Source organism: Cantharellus anzutake (assembly GCF_015039405.1).
Source record: "Cantharellus anzutake strain C23 chromosome Unknown EI90scaffold_30, whole genome shotgun sequence".
Taxonomy (NCBI): Eukaryota; Fungi; Basidiomycota; class Agaricomycetes; order Cantharellales; family Hydnaceae; genus Cantharellus; species Cantharellus anzutake.
The window spans coordinates 635504-660752 of NW_024066980.1; the positions used below are offsets into that span (position 1 = coordinate 635504).

The 25249-nt window shown below is 49.5% G+C and overlaps 10 protein-coding genes and 1 non-coding gene across 11 annotated transcripts; 4 read left to right on the forward strand and 7 right to left on the reverse strand.

Annotated features, from left to right (window-relative positions):
* Window positions 1–2425: 2425 nt before the first annotated feature.
* EI90DRAFT_2923581 (ubiquitin-related domain-containing protein) lies at window positions 2426–2735 on the reverse strand (the record flags this gene model as incomplete). The annotated part of the gene is made up of 2 exons (XM_039054820.1): window positions 2426–2525; window positions 2620–2735. Coding segments are annotated over 2 exons (216 nt in total), but the record flags the coding sequence as incomplete, so codon positions are not given.
* A 1116-nt stretch (window positions 2736–3851) lies between these two features.
* EI90DRAFT_3125065 (uncharacterized protein) lies at window positions 3852–7043 on the reverse strand (the record flags this gene model as incomplete). The annotated part of the gene is made up of 3 exons (XM_039063780.1): window positions 3852–6063; window positions 6124–6639; window positions 6739–7043. The coding sequence occupies 3 exons, from the start codon at window positions 7041–7043 to the stop codon at window positions 3852–3854; spliced, it is 3033 nt and encodes a 1010-aa protein (XP_038915131.1).
* A 263-nt stretch (window positions 7044–7306) lies between these two features.
* Window positions 7307–7880, reverse strand: EI90DRAFT_3062057 (acylphosphatase). Its single transcript, XM_039060607.1, has 3 exons — window positions 7756–7880; window positions 7505–7703; window positions 7307–7439 (listed from the first exon to the last, which is right to left on the reverse strand). Exons 2-3 carry the CDS (start codon window positions 7669–7671, stop codon window positions 7328–7330), a joined length of 279 nt encoding a protein of 92 aa, XP_038915132.1. The 5' UTR covers window positions 7672–7703; window positions 7756–7880; the 3' UTR covers window positions 7307–7327.
* Window positions 7881–7909: 29 nt separating this feature from the next.
* Window positions 7910–11164, forward strand: EI90DRAFT_3155219 (uncharacterized protein). The gene is made up of 11 exons (XM_039065983.1): window positions 7910–8147; window positions 8200–8424; window positions 8484–8574; window positions 8629–8716; window positions 8782–9175; window positions 9229–9508; window positions 9559–9728; window positions 9777–9953; window positions 10008–10209; window positions 10260–10420; window positions 10477–11164. The coding sequence occupies exons 1-11, from the start codon at window positions 7995–7997 to the stop codon at window positions 10969–10971; spliced, it is 2436 nt and encodes an 811-aa protein (XP_038915133.1). The 5' UTR covers window positions 7910–7994; the 3' UTR covers window positions 10972–11164.
* Window positions 11165–11347: 183 nt separating this feature from the next.
* On the forward strand, window positions 11348–11437 carry EI90DRAFT_t138. Its single transcript has one exon. It is a non-coding gene; the product is annotated as a tRNA-Lys (tRNA).
* A 272-nt stretch (window positions 11438–11709) lies between these two features.
* On the reverse strand, window positions 11710–12336 carry EI90DRAFT_2836558 (uncharacterized protein; the record flags this gene model as incomplete). The annotated part of the gene is made up of 2 exons (XM_039053658.1): window positions 11710–11762; window positions 11811–12336. Coding segments are annotated over 2 exons (579 nt in total), but the record flags the coding sequence as incomplete, so codon positions are not given.
* Window positions 12337–13731: 1395 nt separating this feature from the next.
* Window positions 13732–18276, forward strand: EI90DRAFT_2996982 (uncharacterized protein). Its single transcript, XM_039056227.1, has 5 exons — window positions 13732–14511; window positions 14584–14944; window positions 14993–15295; window positions 15350–17928; window positions 17978–18276. Exons 1-5 carry the CDS (start codon window positions 13942–13944, stop codon window positions 18080–18082), a joined length of 3918 nt encoding a protein of 1305 aa, XP_038915135.1. The 5' UTR covers window positions 13732–13941; the 3' UTR covers window positions 18083–18276.
* A 2-nt stretch (window positions 18277–18278) lies between these two features.
* On the forward strand, window positions 18279–20278 carry EI90DRAFT_2996983 (WD40 repeat-like protein). The gene is made up of 8 exons (XM_039056228.1): window positions 18279–18490; window positions 18547–18674; window positions 18729–19114; window positions 19169–19248; window positions 19299–19478; window positions 19531–19763; window positions 19821–19990; window positions 20044–20278. Exons 1-8 carry the CDS (start codon window positions 18378–18380, stop codon window positions 20065–20067), a joined length of 1314 nt encoding a protein of 437 aa, XP_038915136.1. The 5' UTR covers window positions 18279–18377; the 3' UTR covers window positions 20068–20278.
* Window positions 20279–20715: 437 nt separating this feature from the next.
* EI90DRAFT_3062071 (uncharacterized protein) lies at window positions 20716–21596 on the reverse strand (the record flags this gene model as incomplete). Its single annotated transcript, XM_039060608.1, has 3 exons — window positions 21494–21596; window positions 20903–21200; window positions 20716–20777 (listed from the first exon to the last, which is right to left on the reverse strand). The coding sequence occupies exons 2-3, from the start codon at window positions 21198–21200 to the stop codon at window positions 20716–20718; spliced, it is 360 nt and encodes a 119-aa protein (XP_038915137.1). The 5' UTR covers window positions 21494–21596.
* On the reverse strand, window positions 21429–22271 carry EI90DRAFT_3062073 (uncharacterized protein). Its single transcript, XM_039060609.1, has one exon. It carries the CDS (start codon window positions 21953–21955, stop codon window positions 21722–21724), a length of 234 nt encoding a protein of 77 aa, XP_038915138.1. The 5' UTR covers window positions 21956–22271; the 3' UTR covers window positions 21429–21721.
* An 853-nt stretch (window positions 22272–23124) lies between these two features.
* Window positions 23125–24265, reverse strand: EI90DRAFT_1347429 (uncharacterized protein). Its single transcript, XM_039051707.1, has 3 exons — window positions 23966–24265; window positions 23587–23890; window positions 23125–23537 (listed from the first exon to the last, which is right to left on the reverse strand). Exons 1-3 carry the CDS (start codon window positions 24166–24168, stop codon window positions 23205–23207), a joined length of 840 nt encoding a protein of 279 aa, XP_038915139.1. The 5' UTR covers window positions 24169–24265; the 3' UTR covers window positions 23125–23204.
* Between the last annotated feature and the right edge of the window lie 984 nt (window positions 24266–25249).

A 25249-nucleotide genomic window follows, 5' to 3' on the forward strand; every position in this document is an offset into this window, starting at 1 on the left:
TACAATGCGGGGAGCGGGCAGGCTTGATTCTTAGTGCCCTCAGTGATCAGTCGAAAAAGTAGCGCACTATATTGTGATTATTGTTCGTCGAAGTGGGCTCGAACCATTCCAGGACCGGATCGAACCGCGAGAGAACCAAAATAGCGGTTCAGATACTGTTCAGTTCTGGTTCCACGTCACCGAATTCTGGGCCGGTTCCAGTTCCGATTCTCAAAACATTGCACCAAAACCGAACCGAACCGAACCGTGACACACCTTCCACAGTGTATCCACATTAAGGTACGCAACAAGTCAGCTCGGCTCTAATGTGTTTTTGACCTTCACCTCTCGCGCCACTCGTCCATCCCGGGAGGCATGAGCGATAAGCGTAGTCTGAGGTACGACTCGGTTTCTGTTGAGGATACGCAAATGTATGGTCATGGGAGCAGTGCTGTCGATCCCGTTGTGTAAACCGATCGCCGTCTCGTTCCAAGGCATATTCATCTTTTGGCCATGGGTCGACCGCGCAGTACGTACTTCCAATATTGTATTATTCCTTACTGCCCAGGTGGTACAATTGGTGAGCACTTGAGTGACACTGATCCTCTTTAGGCTCTTTCACCATTGCTGCATGCATTACTTCGAATACGTACGGTGTATCATTATCATCGACATCCAAACTCATTATCGAGAAATCCCCCAGTGTTGTCTAGTAGCTGAAATGAGTATACAATAATATAAGACGAAATGGAGGACTAGCGAGTTTAACGCTCAGTCCCGTTGTACGTGAATTGAGGGAAAGTTGGGTTGTCCAAAAATTAGGTTTTTATAGTCAGACGCCATGAATGCGCACTGACTTTGGTACTGATGTCACCAAGAAAGGTAATAGGCGAAAATCTAAGACGCCACACGACTCAACATCAACAAACGTGAGTTGGTCAAAGCGTACGCCATGATACCAAGAATTCTAACATACAACACAACGCGAAAGAAATACATCTGCTCCTTCCACAAATTTAAAGGCGCGGGATACTTATTGTTTCCACAGTGAAACACTTCCGCTAAACAATCGCCCAAAAAGAGGATTCCACCAGGCCTATTTTAGAATGGCAGCGGTTTACGCTAGCGTGTTACGCACGGTATCAAACGTTGTTGAACTAAGGGAGACGGACCAAGATGACGCCGCAAGCTCAACGTCACGTTGTGAGTTGGCCACAGCGTACTCTGACTCCCATGACTCCAAGAAATTCAACAAGCTTGAGAGACCCCGAGATCCACGGACGAACTGCCACTGCAACACATGACAGTCGAGGGCTGCAGAAGTCTGCAGGGTCAGAATGAGCGAGAAGGCGACCAACAATTCCATTCTGTCAGAGAATCTGCTGTTGTCTTAAATGCTAGAGAAGGAACGCAGTGATTGTAATCTTCTAATGACCTAGACTTGGTTGCAGGATGTGGCATGCAACAGGCGTTTCATATTCAGAGAAGTTTATAGTGGATTGGAACGACATCGCAGTACAGAAAGTAGGATACAGAAAAAGGACCCTGGGTTGGGGAGAGGAACCTCTGAATTGGGGTAATTCATTTGGGGAGAAAAAAGAATCGCAAGCGCCGAGTAGCGGGCCCGGGAATTAGTGATTGTGCCTGGGCGAACGTGTTCGATCTCGCGAGATGTCTCGGACGAAAAGCAGGCACATAAATATATACATCCGAGTGAAACCTCGAAACGAGATCGGGCAGCCAGAGAAGATGAAATGCTCAAAAGGTGCACATTCACGTTCAGGCTTCACCAACTCGACACTACACTTGAGCTTGAAGAAAATGACCTTGTGGGTCTGATCGAATATTAAAGGCGCGCGTTAGTGATCGGATTTGATTCCTGGCTGGAAACAGTTGGTTTGGGGCGTGCGACAGTTTCACTTGGAGGTTCCTCTCGTGCTGACGTAAGCAAATCCTCTTGCCCACTGTAACGTTTGTACGAATACTATCGTATTTGTCGCGAAATTTGGGTGGCTCTAAACGCCCGGCGGAAATTTCGTAACAGGTTGACACGAGTAGATGGGTGCCTGGCGCGAGTCACCTCGGGTCATGTAGGGCTAGGTTGCCAGGAGACTTGCTCACGAAGCCGCTCATGCATGACATCTGTTTGTGGAGTTGAATGATTAATGATCAGGCCTGGGCATTCGCGTTCGATCTCACGAAATGTCTCGGATGGGGAGAGTAGGAAATGCAACTGGCGGAACCACACAAATACAAAGAGGAGCTATAGTGATAGTCTGCAGAGAATGGACGAAACCGATCCGTTGAGATCTCGAAACGAATGTAGAGAAATGATCAGACAGTCAAGAAGATGAGATGCTCAATAGGGTGGGGCTATGCGCAGCCTCCAACCTCTGTAATGGGTATCAATCGTCAAGGGCGTCTTACGCTCGGCATAAAGATTGAGTCACATACGTTCGACCATCACATCGATCCTGTCGTTATCGTCCATCCCAAGACTGGTTGGCGTATCTCCATCATTGATTCGAACTCCGTCATACAAGAAACTAGAGTAGATAGTAAGAAACAGCCAAGTGAGGCGCCATTTGGTTTGGTGAGCCCCGCGAATTTAGTTAAAAACAGGCCTCAAGCCATCCTTACCGGATTCCGCTAACATCCTTGCCAACTTTATTTGCATACGCATTCTGAAGCTTCACCAACTTCGTACTGCGCTTGATCTTGAAGAAAATCTCCTCCCCAGTTGAAGATGTGACCTGGTCAGTTAAATCGAATATTGAAAACGCGCGTTAGTGGCAGGCTAGATCGGATTTGACTCGCAGCTAGAAAGGCACGACTGGCTTGAGCGAGGGGCGCAACAGACCTTCACATTGATTGCGTCTGATTCCAGCTTCTCTGGTTGTGTTTGTTCTTGGTCGGACATGTTAGTGGCTTTCAGCGCTCCGTTGAGTGTTCCTCTCGTGCTGACGTAAGCAAAAGAGTTTTGTGGAACGTCGTTGATTTCTGTGGACACGATCTCGCTGGAACGAGATGGTGCATACTACGAAATCACCAAATGATCAGACAGTCAAAGAATATGTGCAGCATCCAGCCTATGTAATGAGTAGCAATCGTCAAGGACGTCTTACGCTCGACGTAAGGATTAAATCTCAGACGTTCGACCATACATCGATCGTGTCGAGTTCCTCCATCCCAAGACTGGTTGACGTATCCTCATCATCAGTCATACAAGAAACTAGTAAGAAACAGTCAAGTGAGGTGCCATTTGGTTTTGTGAGCTCGCGAATATAGTTAAAAACAGACTTCAAACCATCCTTACCAGAGTTCGCCAACATTCTTGTCGACTTTATTTGCATACGCACCCTGAAGCTTCCCCAACTTCGGACTGCGCTTGATCTTGAAGAAAGTCTCATGAAAATGTGACCTGGTCAGTTAATCGAATATTGAAAACGCGTGTTAGTGGCAAGCAGGATCGGATTTGACTCGTAGTTGAAAAGGTACGACTGGCTGGAGCGAGGGGGGGCAACAGACTTTTATATTTATTCCTGCTTCTCTAGTGGTTGGACATGTCAGTGGCTTACGGCTGGTGTTCCGCTGGTGCTGACGTAAGCAAACGGAAAGTCGTTGATTTCTGTGGACATGATCTCGCTAGAGATTGTGCATACCACAAATTACCATTAAAGCCAACTATTGATCAGGGAATTAAGGCGAAACTGGAATACTAGAGTCGTGAAGGACAAATAGAATCAATGGACAGCGAAAAATGAGAACAGCCAAGAAAACAAAATGCCATGCTGGTGCATAGCGATAATTTATAATCGAAAAATGTTGGCGCTCACGGTAAGAAAGAAAAAGGGGATAGTTGTGAGGGAAGGCTATTTCGCCGCTTGCTTTGATGTCCCGCCTAATAGCCTAGCAGCCTCAGCCTTGGCTGCTTTCTCCCTCCTCCTTGCTTTGTCCAACAGGCTTCTCGCTGCAGCGTAACTTTCATCTTCCTCACTGCTGTCCGCCCAAACATCGTAGCCTTCGTCCTTTATGCGTGAGTGCCAGCTTTGGTTTGATCTTGAGCTAAAGCTTGTAGGGTGAGCATTTGCGGATTGTTGGTTCAAGTGTTTCTTTGGCTTATCCTCGGGGATAGGGGAGTTCAGCGAAGGGAGCTTTGGCAGCTCGCGGTTCATGTCGGGAGATAGGCTGTGGTCGGGATAGTACAGGTGATGCTCACCTTGCGGAGCCACGGGTACATCGAGTCTCACGCTCTTTCTTCTCAGTAGGCCATCCGCAGCGGATATCTCAGTTGATGGAGGCGAATTGGTCATTTTGCTGGGAATCACGCCGTTACCGTTGTCTACAGCTACCTTCGCCTCCAGGTTCGCAACAGCGACGGCGAGTGGGTCACCCTTCTCAGATGTTGGCACGTTGTCTGGTGCTTCATCCTCAGAATACGCCGTCTCGTATGCAGAGGCGTCATCTTCGAAATCACGAGCCCACGATCGAGGTCTCAATGGAACCGGCGCAGGAGGTTGAGCGGGGGGATGCACAGAGATTTGTGGTGGGGATGTAGTAATGAAGGAGGGCACAGAGGGAGACGGGGGGGTCGAGGTAGGTTGAGAATGGGACGGGGATATTGGTCGGTGACGCAAGGCACTTCGAAGGGGAGACGTCGATCTTGGAGGCGGTTCATGCCTCACTTCCAGAGAAGGGCCGTTAGGGGATGATAGAGTGGACGATTGCTTTGGTGGTTCACGCGTTTGGGGGTGACTTGAGCTTGAGTGGTTAGGTGTTGGGGGGTTCACTTCGAAGAGTGGAACCCCGCCTGCTTTCATGTATTCGGAGGGTAGTATCATTTTGGGGGTAGATGAGCGCTGCAATTGTCCAATTGCTACATCTCGGGCTCGCTCGGTTGCGACGTTGTCCACTAGCATCATAAGATTGACTGGTTTTGTCACGGCTAGAGCGTCTCTGGTTGAAGCCGTGCGTTTGTGATGTGGAGGAATGTTGCGATGCGCTGATTGTTGCTTCAATGGAGTGTTGCTCAGCCAGGCGGTGGAAACTTCTGTTGGAGGCGTCAGGTGCAACATCTTCGTGGGTTCCCTTGTTCTAGAAGGCTTAATGGAAGCATTTCGAGAAGGAGTTTCGGCAGCAATCGCTGCGTCACTTGAAGGGGAAAGTCCAATTACAGCAGTTTTACCAGGCAAAATGGAACTCTCTGAGGGAGTAGGCTTTCCAGACAGCGAAGGATTCCGTTTTCTGATTTTTCCGGGAGAGGAGATCCTGCTGCCATTCGGCTCCGATGCACCAACGGCGAGATCAAAACTCATTCCGCGCTTCTTTTTGCTAGGAAGACTCTTCGACCACGATGGTGCAGCCGGTGTGGACTTGGATCGGGTTGGCCCCTTTGATTTTGTTGAGGTTGACGCAGTAAGATACAGCCCCAGGCCATCGTTTGCATTGCCTTTCCCACCTTTGGAAGGCAACATATTTGCCGGCACTGTCAGTCGTGTACTGGGTAAACCGTTCGAGACCACAACTAGATTCTGATGCTCTTCATCGGAGGAATGGTCATCCAGGTTGTTAGATCCCACGACGCCATTCGCACGCATATCGGCTACGTTCTTGTCTGTTCTAGTTTTCCAGTTGCTAGAACCAGTGTGATTCTGTTGGTGACCCCGGCCGGCTTCATGACCGTGACCATTCTTCCTGCTTTTAAACAAACCGGCCACAGCACCGAAAAACCCACGTCTCCTGCGGCCCCCATCAGAAGCGACAACATCTCTCGAACTGGCGGAGCCTGAGTCTCGACGTCGAGCTGCATTCGGCAAGACCCCAACGTCCGATGAATGATCGCGGTGTGGCATGCTTCCAAGTCGCACATGAGTCATCAAAAAGTTGTACGGGCGATTGGTGCTAGAAGGTGAGGTTGTGAAAGCTGACTGGGTGCTTAATCGCCCCAAAGGAACGGGCTGAGATGATTGCTCGATGGGGGGGCCCTCGGATGTCCGAGGAGGGTTTTCTACAACTTGCAGGTCGCCGACTTCGCTTCCGCTGCTCTCACCTTCTTCTGCGACATGTTCCATTCTAGTCGATCGCCTGGTGAAACCAATCCGCTAAGGATATCGCTGATATGGCGTGAAGTGTGCATGTACTCACCGATGCGCAGCAGCCAAGGGCACCAGGGAAAAAGTGGGCTGATTCCTTAACCCACTCCCGCTCTGTGAGGCGGACTGGGAAGGCGCCAGTGAGGTATCTGATGCTGCCGTGGGGGAAGAGGGTCGTGGAAAATCATGGTACAATTCGCTGGTAACCGTTATATTCTGATGGTAACCATCGGCAGCAGCTTCGGGATAGTCGTCCCTGAGCGCTCGTATTCCTTGACCTCCACTTTCGCTCAATGCTGAGCCAAGTTGAATAAGCGCCATGCAGCGTGCCTCCAGACCGTCACGGATCACAAGGGAACGAAGTTGCTCGAGCTCGCGTTGTTTATGAGAAAGCTGCGCTTCGCATGCCCGCAGCTCTACTTGCGCACTGTTGAGGCGTTCTTGTTGAGCTGATTTGTTATTGGACCCCATGGTGCCTAGAGAAACTTGAGAACCGGTTGGTGATGGAGAATGGATGACTGAATCGCGGGTAGGTTTCTTGTTTGACGCTTTAATGAGACGAGTAACTCTGACAGAAGAGGGCAAGCAGGCGTAGCGTGAGCCAAGAAATTTCACACTCATCGCAAGAGGGCAGGCCCCGACGAGTCCAAGGTGGATAACAACTCACAAAATCTCTCGATCACGGAGTATATTAGCCACTTCCTCTTCGGCATCTTTGACCTCATTTAGACGGTCCTTCCACCGATCGACTTCGTTCGAGTAACGGGCCAACGCGTCATCGGCCGCCTTAAGGGCATCAGCGAGGCCCAAAATCGCTGGAGCAGTAGATGGATTAGAAGCAGAAGCATATGCTTGTAAACCAGAGAGAGCCGTATGGGAAGCAACAAGGTGAGTAGCTAATGAGGAAGTGTACTCTTTTGTTGCCTTTAGAAGGTTGATTAAAAGCCGGGTCTGAGGGTTTTGTTGCCCCATCGCGGTAGATGAGAAGGGCTGCGGAGGATAAAATGTAGAGGAGCCCTCTTCCAAGGACTCACCGCTCGCCCTACAGGACGAGACGTTGCTCGGTCCCAACAGATGGGAAGAGCGGGATTGCTACACCGGACGACCGCGCGTGAGTCAGCTTAAGTAAGCGATACACACCGGTGTCAACTACAGTACACAACTCAGAAAGCTGGACCGTCCGAATAGACAGTAAAACTAATTTGCACAGAACCATGTATGTAATATATTCATATTTCTGCTGTTATGCCAGCGGTCTATTTCTTGATTGAAAATCCCTCGCGACCGTATGCGTTTCCTTCCTCCTCCTTTAATACGTCCACTCTTTCCACTCGCGCGTGGGTGGGTCCTTCTGCGAGAAACTTCTTACTATACCAGATGATCTGTCATTCTTTCCGCTCTAGTCGTACTGTATAACATTCTGGTGCACTCACAAAGCGTCAAGTTGGACATTCGTACCAACAGCCACACCTTCAACATGCCCTTCATCGTGGTTCCTGATGTATCCCGAAACACCTAGAATGTCAGCCTCCCTTTTGGAGGACCGACGGAAAAAGACCCCCTGAAAACAGGCAGGGGTCAGCAAGACAACACGCAGCATCTGAGATCACCCACCTGAACCTTCCCGGTCACCTGATTGATGAATAAGATTAACATGTTGGCGGCTCAGAAATTCGCAACCCACCTCAAAAGCAATAGTCTTTATGCCCGACATCGTTCAGAGAGAGCTGTGAGCTGTGGCCAGGAGTCCTAATACTGCACCTAATCTCCACCCAGCTTATCAGTATCGATCGCAGGCACGTGAATACTCATTTGCATCCCCACCCGTTCAAAATGAACGGAGCTAGCCGGTGTCCGATCAGTGTCCGACGACGACATCGCAACCTTATTAAGCGACAGTTCAAGATCAGGGCGCTAAACTACATGTACGCACGCTCAATGAGGCCCGCATTCCTTTCTCAATTCCGAGCCTCGTGGTTACCGAGCAGGGCGACGCATACATCCGTTGGCGGCACCAGACTCAACAAACTGGCTAATGCCAAGAGTCCATACTTGCTGCAACACGCCTCCAATCCTGTTAGCACTGGGGGAAACACCGTGGATGGGGTGTCTTAGCTCGTGGTTTTAGGTTCACTGGTACGAATGGCATGAAGAGGCGTTCGAGCTCGCCAGACAGCGAGACGTCCCCATATTCTTATCCGTTGGGTATGTTATATCCCATCACTCCTCGCTGCCCTCTGCCTATCGCTACAGTAGCTATTCTGCATGCCACTGGTGCCACGTCTTGGCTCATGAGTCTTTTGAGAACGAAGACGTAGCCGAAATCATGAACGAACACTTTGTAAACATCAAGGTGACGTTACCATTGACGCTAGTCAGTGTCGCCATTCTGACTCATCGTCATTGTTCTAGGTAGACAGGGAGGAGCGCCCAGATGTTGATGCATTGTACATGACCTTCTTGCAAGCAACAACCGGAGGTGGAGGTTGGCCTATGAGCGTATGTCAGTTGATGCTCAATTACGGCTTCCGAATTCGCGAATCACACTCGTGATTAGTCCTAACCCCTAGTCTTCACCCTTTCTTCGCGGGTACTTATTTCTCCAGACCAATTTTCGTGAAGCTTCTCAATCAGATTGATACACTGTACGTCAAAATGCTTCCCCGAAAGAATTGGCTTTTCACAGACTTGCTTCGTCAATGAATGCTAGCTGGAGGGAGAAGAGACAAGATGTAGTCGCATCCGCTGAAAATATCTTGGACCAATTGCGCTCAGCGCAGGCTCACCGGAACAACCCTTCACGATTCGCGGGAGATATCCTCAAACCTTCGAAGACACTCTTACATAGTTTCTTACAGAAGTTTGACTCCCGCTATGGAGGGTTTTCCCCACGAGGACCGAAATTTCCCTCTCCATCTCAGAGCCTTGATTTCCTAATCACGTTCGCTAGGACTTTCAAAGACCCTGGAATAAGCAAAGAAGAACTTTTCGAGCAGCAAAAGAAAGCTGTACAGATGTGCGAGGGGACGTTAAAAGGTATATGGGAAGGTGGTATCCGCGATCATGTTGGAGGCGGGATAGCACGATATAGTGTTGACGAGCGAGTAAGTGTGAAGATCAAACTCTCTTCCATTTTTACCATAACTTGGGCTTCCAGTGGCACGTTCCCCACTTTGAGAAGATGCTGTACGACCAAGCTCAACTCGCAAATTCTGCCCTCAATCTATCTCTCATCCGTCCAAGATTTGACGATTATGCGGGAGGATCAGTGCAGATGCTGCAAGATATGGTATCGAATATATTGGAATACGTAGAGCGGGACCTTATGGACCATGGCCTCAATGCTGGAGCGTTTTGGAGCGCAGAAGATGCAGATTCAAGGGAGCAGTTCGAAGTGGATGAGAGCGGGAAGAAAATACCTGTTGGGAAGTCTCTTGGTAAGGAGGGTCTGCTTACTTGAAACTCATGGATGTGACCAGTTCATCAGAAGGTGCTTTTTATGTGTGGACCACGTCGGAGATCGACCAGGTCCTTGGAGCAGCCCCCAGTACTTCCAACGCCGAAATGGCTAGTCATATTGTGAAAACAAGATATGGTGTGAAAGACGACGGCAATATCGAACCTGCCAGCGATATCCAAGGCGAATTGAGGGGCAAGGTTTGTGAAAGACTGCCGATATTTTGCAAATATTGAGCGAGATGTTAGAATGTCCTTTACCATGCCATTAGCATGGACAGTCTTGTGAACATCGCGAAGATTCCAAGGGAAAATCTTGATTCCATCATCAAGGAGTCTCTGAAAGCTCTCAAGACGTGGAGAGACGCGAATCGTCCACGGCCCCACCTAGACGATAAGATCGTCACCTCATGGAACGGACTTATGGTGCGTCGACATCACCTCCCTTCCTGACGTATATGTATGTTGACACGCTTCCAGATCTCTGCCTTTGCGAAAGCCCATATGATGTTACCGTCTTCCTATCAGATTCAGCTACGATCTCTGTCAATCGCTGAAGGAGCCGCTAAATTTATCATGCGCGAGGTGATGAACGATCAAACTATGGAGCTCAGCCGAACTTGGAGAGACGGATCAAGGGGTCCAAATGGCCAAGCTGATGACTATGCATTCTTTATCCAAGGTAGTAATCTCCCCCCAACCAGCAAAGGTCCTGAAATCCAGCTTTTCTAGCTCTTCTGGACCTATATGAGGCTTCCAATAAAGAGTTTTACGCGCTGACAGCCATTAAACTGCAAGAGAAGCAAGATGAACTGTTCTGGGATCATGAGTACGGAGGATGGTTCAACAGCAGAGCGGATGACCATCTGTTACTGCGCCAAAAGGAACCCTCGGTCAGTCAATTCTCTTCAGTTGTTCAACCAAGTGCAGGTCGAACATTCATATCTAGGACGGAGCAGAGCCATCAGCGGTATCTATCACACTTTCTAACCTCGTTCGCTTGTCGCATATCGACACGAGTCGCTATGAGTTCTACAACGACCGAATTGATCGTACAATAACAAGCATTGCATCGTTATTGGAGCGTGCGCCACATGCTCTAGCCAATTCCCTTTCAGCATTCATTCGGCGACAAGCAGGATATCGCCAGTTTATCGTCTCCGGACCTCGTTGCTCCAGCATGACCAAAACTTACATCGACCTCATTCACAAAAATGGTTCACTTGGAAGTGATGTTATTCTTATCCATTTAGATCCCGATGCCCTGCCGAAGCAACTCGCCGAACGGAATGAAGTTCTGAAAGGTCTGATCGATGACGTGGAGAAGAGGAAATTGGAAGGCAGAGAGATCCCTGAAGATGTCAGACTTTGCGAAGGCTTTACGTGCCAGTTACCAGTTTCTGGAGTGGATAATGTGAAAAGGCTGGTGACAGGCGCAGATTAAACTCGAGGGTGTACTTCAGTTTGCACATGACAATTCATGACCTAGGAAGTCCTCGAATCATAAGGACCTCTCATCCGGTCATCAAACTATTTATCCCTGTGTTTGTATTTGTGCAAGTGGTGGCTCAGCTGGAGACACCCGGATTGAGCTGCACAGAAAAGTGCATCACAATGACATCATAGTATCAACGGAGGAATCTTTAGAAGGACTGAAAAAACTTTAGCAAATGGGTAACACGTCAGGGAAAGGGTACAAAACAAAGGGAAATGAGCAAAAAAGATTTCCGCAGGGTTCCATTTGACCATAAATTAGTCTCATTAGTCAGGCTGTAGATGGTAATTCATCAGTGACCCAAAAAGAGATCTTTCCGCCGGTTGCCCGGTTAGCTCAATCGGTAGAGCGTGAGACTCTTAAAGAAATGTGGAAACACATCTCAAGGTTGCGGGTTCGACCCCCGCATCGGGCTAGAAGATTGATTTTTCTTTTTGGCTGCGACTTCAACATCATCGCTGGTAGACGCAGTCCACCGTCTTCAAATGTCCCCGTGAATATCTCCACGCTTGTCAACCAAACTTGGGCGTCCATGCTATGGGGTGTTAGGCCAGGTGTTCTCCGTTGCCATTTCCTGGGATTCGATTCTGTCATGTTTTTCTCCGCCAGCTAAGAATTTCGGGCGTCGATGTCTAAGATGTAGTATTCTCCATCTTTACTGCCGACTTCCTCTTCCGTTGCTCTCCTATACCCCATGTGCAAGTAGAATTCTCTCGCCAGAGTGTTAGCAGGATCAATGCCTAAATGTAATTCCCGTCCACCCTCAACCCGTTCGGGAGGATGAACACTTAAATTGTAGGCGTGCCCTTGCTCCCGAATGTGTTCAATTGCGCGCTCGATGAGCTTTCGACCGTAGCCTTTACCTTGGCAGCGCCGGAGAAGATTAATGTGCATATGGGCAGGGACGAGCCGAGCCAGTTGTGCTGGCGTCTTAGGAGGGATATGGAAGAGCTGTATTAAACGAATGTCGGCTGGGCTGAGCGGTTGGTTTGAAGGGTCAACGGACGGATCATGATGAACGAGTGAGATTGGATGTGCCTCGCGGACAGAGGGCCACCAACTTGTTTCCAGCTCTTTCTCATACGCTTCCGTATCGAGAGCACCAAGAATATAGCCTACAACATCCGTTCTGCTTCCAGTCTGCTCCTCGAGAACGAATCCCCATGCGTTCTTCAAGTGTGCATATGGCTCTGCATATACCAGACCGAGTAGTGTAGGAATGGTGTGGAGAGAAGCAGCTGACGCTCCGGCCGCCCCAGTTTCGAGACAAATAGTGCTCAATACAGGGGAATCGGCAGGAGTGACAGGACGAATCACACAAACCGCCTCCATCTAGTGTTACAAGGAATGCTCTGTGCGATACTTCAGGCAGTATTACACAAGGCGTATAGACAGCGATGTCGGTGACCTACAAGCTACAGGTGGAATACAACGAAAAACTGGGTCCAAGTTTGAGAGTAATCAGAAATTCTAAATGTGCTTGGAAGCCTCCTGCAGAACGGCAGGGTAAACGCCTCTTTGGTTCCGATCAGCTGACGACTAGCCAAGCCGGAGTGGCGTTCAACAATCATTTTGCACCCAGCAGCACCCTCTCACTGGGACATGGAGGAATAACAGATTACTCAACTGAGCGCTTAATATTTGAAGATGCAAATCTAGTCAGTCAGACTAATATCACGGTTGATTAACGATCGGCCGCCCTTGCCTTCGCCCTGATGCGCTGACCGCGATCAACAATAATTGCTTTCGTATGGTGCTGTGCATTCTGTAACAGACCCATAGTCCTGGACAAATTTAATGTGGGATAGAGTATGCCTGGCGTCAAATAGAAATCGTTGATGGCTAAATGGTGCACTGTCAGGCCACGATGTAAACTGAATGCCGAGCTGGAAGACGCATGTATAGCACGAGTCCGTTGTATTGACAATACGTACTGATGCCGAAGCTGTCATTTTTCACGTGTCTAATAAGTTCCCGATATTAATATGACTTGTAAGTAGAAAGTGACGCAAGAAGCTGGTGAACCAGACCCACTATCTAATGTTACGAAGTCATAAAGGCTGGAGTCCTGCCTACAGACCCACGACATGCAGGAACGCAACTTGCCCTTGGTCAGGAACCAGGCCCAGTAGTGCACCTTCTAGGAAACTTGGAGGCCCGACGGGCCATTCGCCATGATAGATACAACAGATATGCAGCCAAATTAATTTGAACTACCTGTGGATACGTATATGCAGGCGTCTTTGAATTCACATCTTCCTATACATCCACGTGAGCCGGGAATGGGCTGAAGTGGAAACGCTGAAAAGGAGATGGATCTAGCGCGTGATGCGGGCAGCGGGGTATGGACATAGAGCAATTCCGGAGGAAGCATAAACGCGGGCGGGTTAAGAGTCGCGCAACTGCAATGCTCTCGATGAAATAAGGCGCGGATCAATTGTGGCTGGGTGGCAGCGTCTATTAGCTTAATCGGCGCCCCTCATCACAGACACATTTTGGAAGAAGTCGTCTCACCGGTCACGCTAATGGCATGAGAAATGGGCGGACCTAGGGTCCGCGACCCTGCCTTAACTATTCAGGTCGGGTGACATAGCCAATAGAAGGACTGAGGCCGCCGAGAGCACGTCTAATGAGCGGGGCAAGGAAGAACATTACAAAACGAGCGAGAGCCTGCTCACCCAAATTAAAGCAGTGCCATTGTACGGAATTCTCCGAATGCAATAAACCCGAACCTAACCCAACGCTCGCCGTTCGAGCCTCCGACGGGCGACATAAACAAGGTTTCCCACCACTAAGGCAGGCGTGTGCAACAGGCTCGACACTACCATCGCAGTGGCGGTGTGCCGATTCTCTTTCGAGGGACTCGTTTCAGTGGTTTCTATTCCGTGATTCCAATCCAAGTTGACCCTCCTCCAAAGCATGAACATGTTTCCTTCCTCACTAGTATCCGCGGACCGCCACTCATCACAAACGGACGGAGAACTTCACACCCCTGAGGAGGATGGAGGGCAGATAACTCCTTCACATGGCGGACTTGTTCAGGGCCATGAGTTTGACCTGCCTATCTCACCAAGCAATCGCTCGACCGTTCCACGAGATCCAAGCCCACTTCGACAATCGGAAGTGGTAAATGGGAATACACATACATCTGCCGCTGCCAGGCAATCTCAGCAAGCGACACTTCCTACTATTCCGCAGTCTCCTCCACCTCCTGAAACTCCAACTACGCCTCAGGCTCCTCGACCCCAGCCGACACAACCGCGCTCACGACCTATATCAATGCCCCCCCAGCAAGCAAAGTTCCCAAACGGGACTTCTACTACGGAGTCGATGAATGAGAATCGTGCTCGGGCATTCCACAAGGATGACGGCGTTATTCGCTCAAGGGCAAGTGGAAAACTTCTAGGCATGTATACACTTACGAAGACTCTCGGCGCGGGGAGTATGGGGAAAGTGAAGCTAGCGATTAACAATGTCAACGGTGAACAGGTGTGCTCAGGCTCAAGCCCACCCTTGTTCTCGGTCATCTCCTGAACTGCCTCCTAACGATTCTGTTTCCAGCTCGCAGTCAAGATCGTCTCGAGAAAGGCTGCGATGGTTGCTAACAATAATAATGATCCCAATGATCCGCCTCCAACTGCATCCTTCATCAAAGCCGCTTCCAAGGAGGCTTCCAAAGAAATACGAACGGTACGGGAAGCGTCGCTGTCCATGCTTTTATACCATCCGTACATATGTGGCATGCGGGAATTCATCATCCACCAAAACCACTATTACATGGTTTTCGAATATGTCAACGGGGGGCAGATGCTCGACTATATCATCAGTCACGGTCGGTTACGCGAACGCGTGGCGCGCAAGTTCGCACGTCAAATCGGATCTGCCCTGGAATACTGTCATCTTAATAACGTTGTTCACCGAGGTCTGTGGCTCCACTACTAACGCATAAGTGTATTGAGTTTCTTTCCAGATCTAAAGATAGAAAACATACTGATCTCTCAGTCAGGGAACATTAAAATAATAGACTTTGGTCTCTCTAATCTCTACGACCCCTTGAACCATCTATCCACATTCTGCGGATCTCTTTACTTCGCAGCCCCTGAACTCCTCAACGCTAAAGTATACACCGGACCCGAAGTCGATGTATGGTCATTTGGCGTAGTCCTGTATGTCCTGGTCTGCGGAAAGGTTCCTTTCGACGACCAGAGCATGCCAGCATTACATGCTAAAATCAAGCGAGGGAATGTTGAATATCCTGTCTGGCTCAGTGCTGGTAAGAATCCTTCACTTTCGCTCGTTCAAAACGCTTATCTGTCTACCAAACCAGAGTGCAAACATTTACTAATGCGGATGCTCGTGACCAACCCCAATGCAAGAGCCACAATGCAGGAGGTCATGTCGCACCCCTGGATGGTGCGGAACTTTTCAGGGTCACCCGCGGTACACATGGTCCAGCGCGAGCCCTTGCGAGCGGATGAACTCGAGCGCGATGTGATTCGTGGAATGACTGGCTTTGAGTTTGGCACGGAGGACGACATTGAGAATCGACTGACTGACATCTTGCTCTCTGAACAGTATCGTCGAGCTGTAGATCTGTGGGAGCGTAAGCGTGATGCTCAACGCAGTGGGAAGCCGTGGGTTTACCCCGAATCATTCAGTGTGTCAGGTACCATCGCTGGTTCTGCCTCAGGGGACAGCTTGACCCGCGCGGACACGGACTTATCCAGTGCTACTACCAAGAAGTCAAACAAGCGTTTCTCTGGGCTGGAATTCTATCGCAAGAAGTTTTTCTCACCCTCCTCACCCCCCGCTCAACCAAAAGGTGTCTCTTCCTCGGATTCAGCACAGCAACCCGTTTTCGAAAATAAGGAACCGCTAGACCCCACGCGCGGTTTCCATCCGCTTATTTCCATCTACTATTTAGTCCGAGAAAAGCTCGAACGTGAGCGTGTATATGGGCAAGGCCATTTCGCTGGAAGCGGGATATCGCTCAGTGACGCGGAAGCCATACCATCTTATGCGAGCGCTTCAGCTCCTTCAACCCTCCCCACACCTCCTGTTACAGCGCTGAGTGGCTTGTCCACGAAGTTGCCGCTTGGGGGGAAGCCAGATTACAATATGGCTCTTCCTCGATTGCCTGCTCCAGAGACATCCCACTACTCAGGCATGTCTTACGAGTCCCCACAATCCTCGCCTGCGCCAGCCCAAATCGCTTTCGCTCAGCCGAGAGCGAAGACAGATGCTGTTGGAACTTCAGTGTCGCCCCATCATCCCGCCCCGAGGGACAAGGAAAACACTGACCTTCCGACAGCTCTTCCATCCGCTACCCTTCCTCGTGCTCCTCCTGCCTCTACACATCGCCGTAGCCAAAGTCTAAGCCAGCGTCCTTCAATGTTGAGGGCATGGGGGGCCGGGTTAGGGTTTGGAGGCTTACCCACCCAGGAGGAAGTTCCTCGGACTGCGGGGCCTGAAGTCCAAGGCTTTGCTGATCGGGCACAGCGGAAGGCTCTCAAAGAAGAGCAGCAGAATTCGTTCAGTTCATCTGCTGAGAATCCCGTTCTCCCATCTTCACCGAGGATAGAGAAGAAGCCTAGTTGCGAAACACGATCATTGGGTGCGAACACTGAGCCAAGACCTTCTACTCCGGAATCCACCGCATCTGCCGGTGCCACTCTAGTCCGGAGATTCGGCTCAATTCTAGGCCGTGACGACAAGAGGAACAAAAGAACCAGCATTATCATTCCTACTTCCTCTCCAAGATCCTCATTCAATCAAGCCACAAGCCCAGAACCAAAGAAGGGGGATGTCTCGCCTCTGAAGACAGTGGCGATGGACATCCCACATGTCAAGATCAATGAGCCAGATGGTATAATCAGAGTCCCGAAGGCAGGCACCAGTCAATCGCAGCCAGCTAGTGTGGGGATGCATCGCCGTGCAGCCACGGCCTTGGATCCAACATACAGTCCAAGCAAGAGTGGAGTGGGCGGTCATCACCGGAGGGGCAGTATTGGGAGTGTCACTCGTGTCCTCGGCGGACGTTCGGCGAAGGACAGGAAAGTTAGTGGCCCCGCCGATTCGAGACCCCACACTGCCAGTGCTCGTCCCACAGCTAGCGGCGGAAATACACAAATCATCTCAGGGGACAAGCCATCGGATACCGTTACTCGTGTACCGGTTAATGGTGTCGGCGAACATGCTGAGGCTCCTATACTGTTGGATGGATCCACCAACAGCGAGGCTACTATGGAAGTCAAGTCCGTATACTTGAAGGGTTTGTTCTCCGTCGCGACAACGTCCACGAAGCCTCCGACAGTTCTCAGGGGGGACATTAAGAGGGTCCTGGATCGCATGCAGATTCAGCATCGCGAAATCAAGAGTGGATTTGAATGCATTCATCTCCCCAGTATCGATCTGTCATCAATCCAGAACGGAGAAGCCGCCACAAGCGACTTAACTGTTCAGACCCAGGCGACACGTCCACGGACGATTGCTCGGAAGGTATCGCGTTTATCCTTCGGTCGTAAAGGGAAGGAAAAGGAGCTCCCTGAACGTCCCGAGTCGGTAGTCACTGCGCTTGAGGAGCGGGCTCCTTCGTCGTCCAAGCTGAATGAGGCCGGGAACGTCTCTGATGGAGCTTCCACAAACGGCCAGGGCGCCCCGCTATCTTCCACTCGCTCTACAAACTCTTTGGATTCCCAAAAGCTTATTGCGGAAACTTTCGCCTCACCGCCTACCCCTTCACCACATTCTCAGAACTCCAAATCCTTACCTCCAGTGCCTCGTGATCACAATGCAACACCTACGCCCAGCAGTAATCCAGCGGCACCAAAACAATTTAATGAGGTTACTTTCGAGTCGACGGCGAAGAACGTTCTGTGCGTCCGCTTTGAAATTAGTATAGTGAAGGTATGTCTATCATGAGTCATTTGGACGTAACTCTCATGGTTTTGTCCAGGTTCCATTTCTTCCCCTTCACGGCCTGCAATTCAGGCGAATAGGTGGTGACGCATGGCAATATCAGATGCTCGCTCGACGAGTTCTTACAGAGCTCAAATTATGACCCACGCTCCTTTCACGTTTTGCACATATCTTTTCTTTTTTTTCATAATGGCTGATTGGCAACGTTCGCTGTTGATGTTTTCTAGTTCCTATCTGACTCCCTTATTCAATAATAGTTCTCCTTAGCGTTTATCTCATTGCGCCTACCATTTAATCACCTTGCACTTGTAGTCAATTTAATTCTGGCTGACCTGGATCACCTGACCAAGATCCTTGCCTTTCCCTGGCGCTTAATCCTGAACTGAAGATTCAACGTCAAGACCCGGCCTCCGTTTCTGGAATTACTGCTGTGAGATATGGAGGAACCAACACTTACCACGCCCTTCGAGACATTGCTCCGAAGAAGTCAAAAACGGACGGCTTCAGTATTCATGGGTACCTCACTCGGGTCTGAGGGAGATGAGAAGAGGTAACAACCTTGTATGACCCATTTTATATCCCTTCAGCTGAGAAAGTCCATTGTAGCGCCAAACTTCGTCTATCAGTTAGGATTAGAGACGAATTCCAAGACTCCAAGGCATTGCCAGCGGCCTTGCTCGCCCAGCAGCAAGGACCAGTCGGTCCCGCAAGACCTAAAGCCATAACTGCAGGAAGTGTGTCCCGTCCTTTTCAATTTTTCATTAGGCTTCACTTATGATGGAGTTCAGCAACAACCCCGAGCAACAATTTAATTCAGGATGTTGTTTTGAGAAATGCGCCAACACAAGAAGCACCCCCAAGCACATTGCGAAATCCCAACTCCACACTCTCTCAAGCCCTCATCCGACGGAAAGAGCAACGAGAAGTCAAACCTGATTATCATCCCCCGTGGAAACTTGTGCGCGTTATTTCTGGTCATCTTGGTTGGGTTCGGAGTGTCGCTGTTGAACCTGGGAACAAATGGTTCGCGACTGGAGCAGGTGATCGGGTGGTTAAGATCTGGGATCTTGCCAGTGGAGAACTGAAGTTGTCGTTGACTGGTCATATCTCGACCGTGCGTGGTCTTGCCGTCAGTCCACGGCACCCATACCTTTTTTCTTGTGGAGAAGATAAGGTGGGTCCAGTTGAGCCCCCCCCCCCAAGTTGCTACCTCATGTAGTCCGAATAGATGGTAAAGTGCTGGGATTTGGAGTCTAACAAAGTCATTCGACACTACCATGGTCATCTTTCCGGAGTCTATGCTTTAAGGTGATCACTGTCTTCATCAAACGTGGGCATCGCCTAAGCTGCTGTTATAGTTTGCATCCAACACTCGACATCCTTGTAACATCAGGACGTGACGCGTCGGCACGCGTTTGGGATATGAGAACAAAAGCTATGATCCACGTTCTTGGTGGCCACACTGGAACAATAGCGGATGTTAAATGTCAAGAATCAGATCCTCAAGTCATAACGGCTTCTATGGATTCCACGATCCGGTGAGGTTCTTTCCCTTACTGATTCAACTTTGCCAACCATTTGTATGCGTAGGTTATGGGATCTTGCGGCTGGCAAATCCCTGGCTCATTTGACTCACCACAAAAAATCTGTCCGATCTCTTGCTGTTCATCCAACGGAGTTTTCCTTTGCATCTGGGTCCGCTGGGGGAAACAACATCAAGAAATGGAAGTGCCCGGAGGGTATTTTCGTGCACAATTTCTCAGGCCATGACGCTATCATCAATACACTGAGTGTTAATGCGGACGGTGTTTTATTCTCAGGGGGTTCGTGTTATCCGTTAAGAGATGTTCTGTTGCCGTTGACAGCATCTTCCCTCGTAGGTGATAATGGGACGCTTACATTCTGGGACTACAAAACGGGCGTTCCATTCCAACACGCCGAGGATGTCCCACAGCCAGGTTCTCTGCAAGCCGAATCTGGCGTGTTCTGTTCAATCTTCGATCATACCGGCACTCGCCTGATTACTGGTGGTGCAGATAAAACAATCAAGGCATGTTCTGCCAAAGGAATCGCCGTTATCTTCTGGCTGACCCTGATGCTCAGATCTATGCGGAACAGACAAAATGAGTTGAACCGCATTGTAACATGGTGTAATTTAGATTGTTATTTGTCTACTTTCCCACAGTGGCATCAGTACAAACACGACCCAGTCCATGGGCGATTCTTGAGATTTTATTGCGCCCTCCGCCAGACGCCATCATCTTCTTGAGCGTCAATAAGATTTGATTCCCCAATGACAATTCCAGACGACGCCACCTCCATCGGGGTGACCAATGGCCTCTATATGTTCATTCCTTGTGAGCAATATAGATAGTAGCGAAGAAAAATATCATGCTGAAAGAAACCAGCAAGGTCAACGCTTGCTCTTGCATTCAGCCACTTGGGAAACATCTTCCTCTTGCTTGCGGACGGATACACAAGTATAAGACAAAGAGAACTGCGCGGAACCTGACTGACCTTTACCTACTAGTTTTCGTTGAAGGATATTGGGAAACTGAAACATTCTTATACTCCCACTTGTGAATCCCCAGAAGTACGTTGGACTTCCATAGCTTTGGACCAACGACTAAAAAAAATTTGCGTCGAACATCCATAACTTTGAGCGAATGAACAGCGCTTACACGTGAGCCGCCATATATTGTCATAGCTGTGCGGAAGCAACAAGCTGGGGTATCAACTACGTCTTGTCCCTGGGTACGCAAATTCCTTACGAGTTCAAACCCACGTGGGTTCCGTGTAGGCAGGGATCCCAGCCAAGTAGAGGTTCCGTGATGCAACTGCATAGGAGTCCCAGAGCCAAAACCAAACCCACGCTCAGTACGGGAACGCCGATCCGGTTTTTATATAAGAAAATGGTGTGTGCATGGCCGTCCGCTGCAAGGCGGCGGCCCGCGCAGCGTACGAGCGCATTTCCTGCTAAGAATATGAATGTCACGACTCCTAGAACACAATCCATGCAACCACAACCTGCGAGCAACTTCCATGACGCGCTGAACTGCATTGACTACATGAGGTAGAACTGGGATGTTAAGCAATTGCATGCCAATGACGAAGACCAAGCGGCCAATAGCAATCACCCAGAGGAGACGCTCGTTGTAAGGAACGATGATCCCAACTGCCGGAAAACCCAATATGGAAATCTGACATGGAAGTGGTTGAGCATCATTGGAAACCTTTACACATAATATAGGTCGGAGCATGGCCTATAAAAGAGCCCATGGGTAGCGTTGCTGATAAACTTTTGAAGAGTCATGACGTCACCCGCAGCTAAAGCGAGAACATCTGGCCCTACGAGTGTGAAGCCCGCCTTAAAGACTAATGGTTCAATATAAGATGATATCAACAAACACCGGAGCTCACATAGATCGGCCGGACAGGCTATAAATCCCTCAAAACGGCCTGGGGCGCCACCGCGGAGAAATTGGGATGATAGAAAGATCGAATCAGCTAGCTAATTTCCAATCAAACTGAACCTGCCTCTGCCATCCCCGGGGCTCTTCCAATAAGGAAAACCATTGCCCAATGCCGCGGATTGCTAATGGCACTCGAATCAATGAACTGCTCGTACAACGTCAACAGAGGGCCCACCCTCCGGTCATCAGGATGAGACCAGTAATCAATAGCACTTTGCCGATAGAGGCCCAGAATCCAGATTATCCCAAGTGCCTAACGCTCCATAGATCAAGAATGCCATATGTTGCAAGCTAAGCGAGTAGAATCATCAATAAGTCATGTCGAGGATCGCTGGAGAATGACCCACGAGACATGCAACTACTGTGCCAATCCCCAACATGTCGAGTGGTCCCGTCCAGAAATTCAAAACGACCCCAAATGATACGAATTCAAAGCAAAAAATTGCTACCCATCCAACAAAATACGAATAACCTTGGGGAAGAATATGGAAGAGTGCATGGTAGAAATGTTTCGAGAGCAATCCCGAGAGACTCATCCACATATCCCTCCGCAAAACGGTGAAACTACCCTCGATAGGAAGCTAGAAGACCATTTCCGCCTGCCCCTCATTAACGACCCAAATCACCAAACTCCATATCGTTCCAGAAGATCCACCAATTGAAACCCATGTGCGGAAATATGCAACACTGATGGCCTACCGATGACCCAGAGACGAACATGCCTCGGGTGTTAGTTTGCCCAGCCGGGCCGACAGCACTGTCCCAAAAACCTTTCATGCCCTCAACGGGGACCGTCTTGCCCTCCAGACTACGCTTATCGTCCATGCCTTCCATTGAGACGGATGAGTTGGGCAAGAGATTGGAGTTGAACCGACTTGTGCCTTTGTGTGTCCTAATGCGCCTCAACGTGGAGACATTGTGGAAAGGCATTCGTGGAGGATGGTCGAAGGAAGCAATAATTAATGATGCATCATGTATGTAGAGGGTGTCATGTGTCAGCCTATCATAAGTTTGGCGCGTTATCCATATGTCAATGGTTGGCTGACAACGCAGTCCAGAAGAAAACAAGCCAGTGTTATAGCGATCGATTCATGGCTGAATTGCGGAAGATAGTGGGGAGACACAGGAGGAGGATCTGTTTTATTACCCCGTGTCAGTATGGCTTATTACGTAATGGCCTAATATGAAATGCACATCGAAGCCACTTATATTCTACCTGATCGTGGTTCAACATGATAGTCACACTGGCTCAAACAACAATTGTAAGAACACAACAAATACAGCATCCGTATCTTTAAATACACAATTTCAATACTAGGCTTCTAAGTCAACTCTCCAACTTCAATCAATCAAGTCATCACAAAGTCTCGCATAACACCTTCCGCGTAATGCTTCCCGTTACCTTTTTCGCCATCTCGAATCATTCTTTTCCAGGCGTAGTAAACGCGAACCTCATTGTCCGGGATGCTTTCGTTGGGAGTGCCGAATAGTAAGTCCGACATTGGTCTATCTACCCATTCGTCTTTGGTGAATCCGAGGCGGTCTTTTCGTCTGGTTCGCTTCAATTCCTGTATCAGAGATGCAATTTCCCAGAATGAATGAATAGATTACCCTGCGCTCTTCAGTCCCATTAGTCGGCTTTAGGGTTGTCGATTGTACATCTTCCATAACCATTTTGGGTGGAAGTCTTGGTGGGGGTATCCGTTCTATCTCATTGGCTCGGGACTTATGAGAGGGTTTGGGTTGTGAGGGGAAACTGATGGTGACCGGAGGAGCTGTATCAAAATGGAATCAGTAGCACGACTTTGAAGACATAAATGAGGGGTATGTACGAAGCACAGGAGTACGCTGCTTCCTGGAGTCTTCGAGGGGCGGAGGAGGATGACCGGGTGGCAGAACGTGGTCGGCCTTCGAGGGATGCTGGGATCCCGAAGGCGGAGGCATTCCACCATTGGGAGACCCTCCTCTGTCCTGCAATTCATCATGTTCCTTCAGCCAGTTCTGCATTCTCTCCGAGCAGTGAGGATTGAGGTTGTAGTACATGGATTTTTGAACGTTTTCCCAGCTGAGGCCACATGCGAATGTTACTTCTTGTCCATTATAGTATGGGCGCTCACCCTCCCACTAGCAATGTGTTAGAAGTATCTGACAAGAGAATCGACGCCGCACGTACTAACGCCACCCGATCACAACACCAACAGAAAATGGCGCATATAACCAAGATATGGTTAGCATCCCATGTGGCCTGGTCCACGATCCTAGCCTCGAAGCAACTTTCCTTAAAGAGCGCGTACGTTTTAGGCATGAAATGCAGAGCTTTACTGCCATTGAATCTTTGAGCAAGATAGGTGAAGTTGATCTTTGACTCGTCAAGGTTCTTGGCAGCACGACAGAGCTCCAGAGCTCGCTTGAATAGTTTAGGGCCAAGCCTTGACTCTGTCTGACAAACCCTCTGAGTTATCTTTCGGGATCCGACTCTAAAAAAAATGGGCACAAATGAGGTTCAGAATAAGCGCGTGGAAGAGAGGAGTGTGGTAGCAAAAAAGCCGTACTCTTCACAGGCCAGATAAGCCGCTACGGCAGGCAAGCCTATTGACGCCCTGTCTGTCTCGTATACGCGAGCATTCTTGGAGATGATCTTGACAAGTATCTCTTCCGCACGTGTGGCCAAATCCGTATCTTTTGGGAGCAGCTTTTGGATCTGGGCCCTAGCTCTCTGCAGATCTAGTACGTGAGACTGCCCGTTTTGGCTCATGGAGACGTGGCCAGCCTAGCACGTTCACTTGAAGGAAAGTGGCGTTTGAAGCTGGTATCTGTTGAGAGAGGGGCGACTGAATTGGACATGTGATCAGTTTAATTCAAACATTGACAATCCATTGGGCCTGTCTGTCCATTTATGGCGTCAGGCTATCGCGTCCCAGCCGGCCTTTAAAGTCAATGCGCAGGAGCGTGAATCAAAGGACTTGTGTCGGGTTGCCACGTTTAGGTCACTTTTGTGGCCTATACGGAACCTGACGTAGATGATGTCCGAACGCTTCTTTACTTTCTCACTGAGCTGTGTGTGTGGCAGGTGTTTGCGCATCATCTTACATCCGTATCAAACACCGGGAGCAAGCCAAATCGCCTTTTGGGTCCACTCAGCTCTGGCTTCGACGACAGCCGCCTGACATTTGATGATGTTCCTTGCTCCCCCTCTCTATTCAACTATGCTTGAAGGGGGCTTTCCCCTTAGTCTCGTCCAATAGCAACTACGCTTCAAATCCAGGTGGTCCCGGTTTCACAATGGTCTGTTTGTTTTATTCTGATCTGCAAGCTTCTGGCTGTCCGGGTCGAGGTCTCGGAATAATGAGTAGCAATTGGCAGGATAAGTTCAATATACTTTTCGCCCGAGTACGTAACTCCCAGATTCTACTCCACCGCTTACAGATATTCCGATACATATTGTGTTTCCGGTGCCGAAAATGGGACTCAAGGTGGACGTTACCCCTTGGGGTCTCCTCATCTGCTCGTCCTGCATCACTCCCTTAGACCCTCCACTCGCTTTGGGGGGTTCCGTCACCTGTCCGCCATATTTGGTCCATCAATTGTTCCCTCGTACTAGAGATTAGTCCTCGTACGCATGAATACAAGTTTGGGGTTCTGCGGCGACGTAGGTGTGTATTGCGAATTTTACTAAATTGGATTTTGAACACGACAACAACATAGGCACTTCAATCTTTGGAGCTTTAGAGACAAGAGCCAGGGGCGAGGGAAAGGCGGGATGCCTTGAATCCGCTATGAAGGTAACTGTGGGTGACTTTCCTGAGCCTGGCGTGAAGTTTTGTGGAGTTCGCGCC

What these genes read in the sequence shown, in the direction of transcription:
- EI90DRAFT_3062057 (XM_039060607.1), bottom strand. Translation starts at nt 7,671, where the DNA reads ATGCTGCGTGTTGTCTTGCTGACCCCTGCCTGTTTTCAGGGGGTCTTT. An exon ending in AATGTCCAACTTGACGCTTT is followed by an intron (nt 7,440 to 7,504) that starts GTGAGTGCACCA and finishes CATCTGGTATAG; the next exon opens with TAAGAAGTTTCTCGCAGAAG.
- EI90DRAFT_3155219 (XM_039065983.1), top strand. Translation starts at nt 7,995, where the DNA reads ATGTACGCACGCTCAATGAGGCCCGCATTCCTTTCTCAATTCCGAGCC. An exon ending in AACACTTTGTAAACATCAAG is followed by an intron (nt 8,425 to 8,483) that starts GTGACGTTACCA and finishes TCATTGTTCTAG; the next exon opens with GTAGACAGGGAGGAGCGCCC. An exon ending in GATATAGTGTTGACGAGCGA is followed by an intron (nt 9,176 to 9,228) that starts GTAAGTGTGAAG and finishes TTGGGCTTCCAG; the next exon opens with TGGCACGTTCCCCACTTTGA.
- EI90DRAFT_2996982 (XM_039056227.1), top strand. Translation starts at nt 13,942, where the DNA reads ATGAACATGTTTCCTTCCTCACTAGTATCCGCGGACCGCCACTCATCA. An exon ending in ACAATGTCAACGGTGAACAG is followed by an intron (nt 14,512 to 14,583) that starts GTGTGCTCAGGC and finishes TTCTGTTTCCAG; the next exon opens with CTCGCAGTCAAGATCGTCTC. An exon ending in TTGAAATTAGTATAGTGAAG is followed by an intron (nt 17,929 to 17,977) that starts GTATGTCTATCA and finishes GGTTTTGTCCAG; the next exon opens with GTTCCATTTCTTCCCCTTCA.
- EI90DRAFT_2996983 (XM_039056228.1), top strand. Translation starts at nt 18,378, where the DNA reads ATGGAGGAACCAACACTTACCACGCCCTTCGAGACATTGCTCCGAAGA. An exon ending in TAAAGCCATAACTGCAGGAA is followed by an intron (nt 18,675 to 18,728) that starts GTGTGTCCCGTC and finishes GATGGAGTTCAG; the next exon opens with CAACAACCCCGAGCAACAAT. An exon ending in TCTATGGATTCCACGATCCG is followed by an intron (nt 19,479 to 19,530) that starts GTGAGGTTCTTT and finishes TTGTATGCGTAG; the next exon opens with GTTATGGGATCTTGCGGCTG.
- EI90DRAFT_3062073 (XM_039060609.1), bottom strand. Translation starts at nt 21,955, where the DNA reads ATGTGGATGAGTCTCTCGGGATTGCTCTCGAAACATTTCTACCATGCA.
- EI90DRAFT_1347429 (XM_039051707.1), bottom strand. Translation starts at nt 24,168, where the DNA reads ATGAGCCAAAACGGGCAGTCTCACGTACTAGATCTGCAGAGAGCTAGG. An exon ending in GCTTATCTGGCCTGTGAAGA is followed by an intron (nt 23,891 to 23,965) that starts GTACGGCTTTTT and finishes CATTTTTTTTAG; the next exon opens with AGTCGGATCCCGAAAGATAA. An exon ending in GTTGTGATCGGGTGGCGTTA is followed by an intron (nt 23,538 to 23,586) that starts GTACGTGCGGCG and finishes ACACATTGCTAG; the next exon opens with TGGGAGGGTGAGCGCCCATA.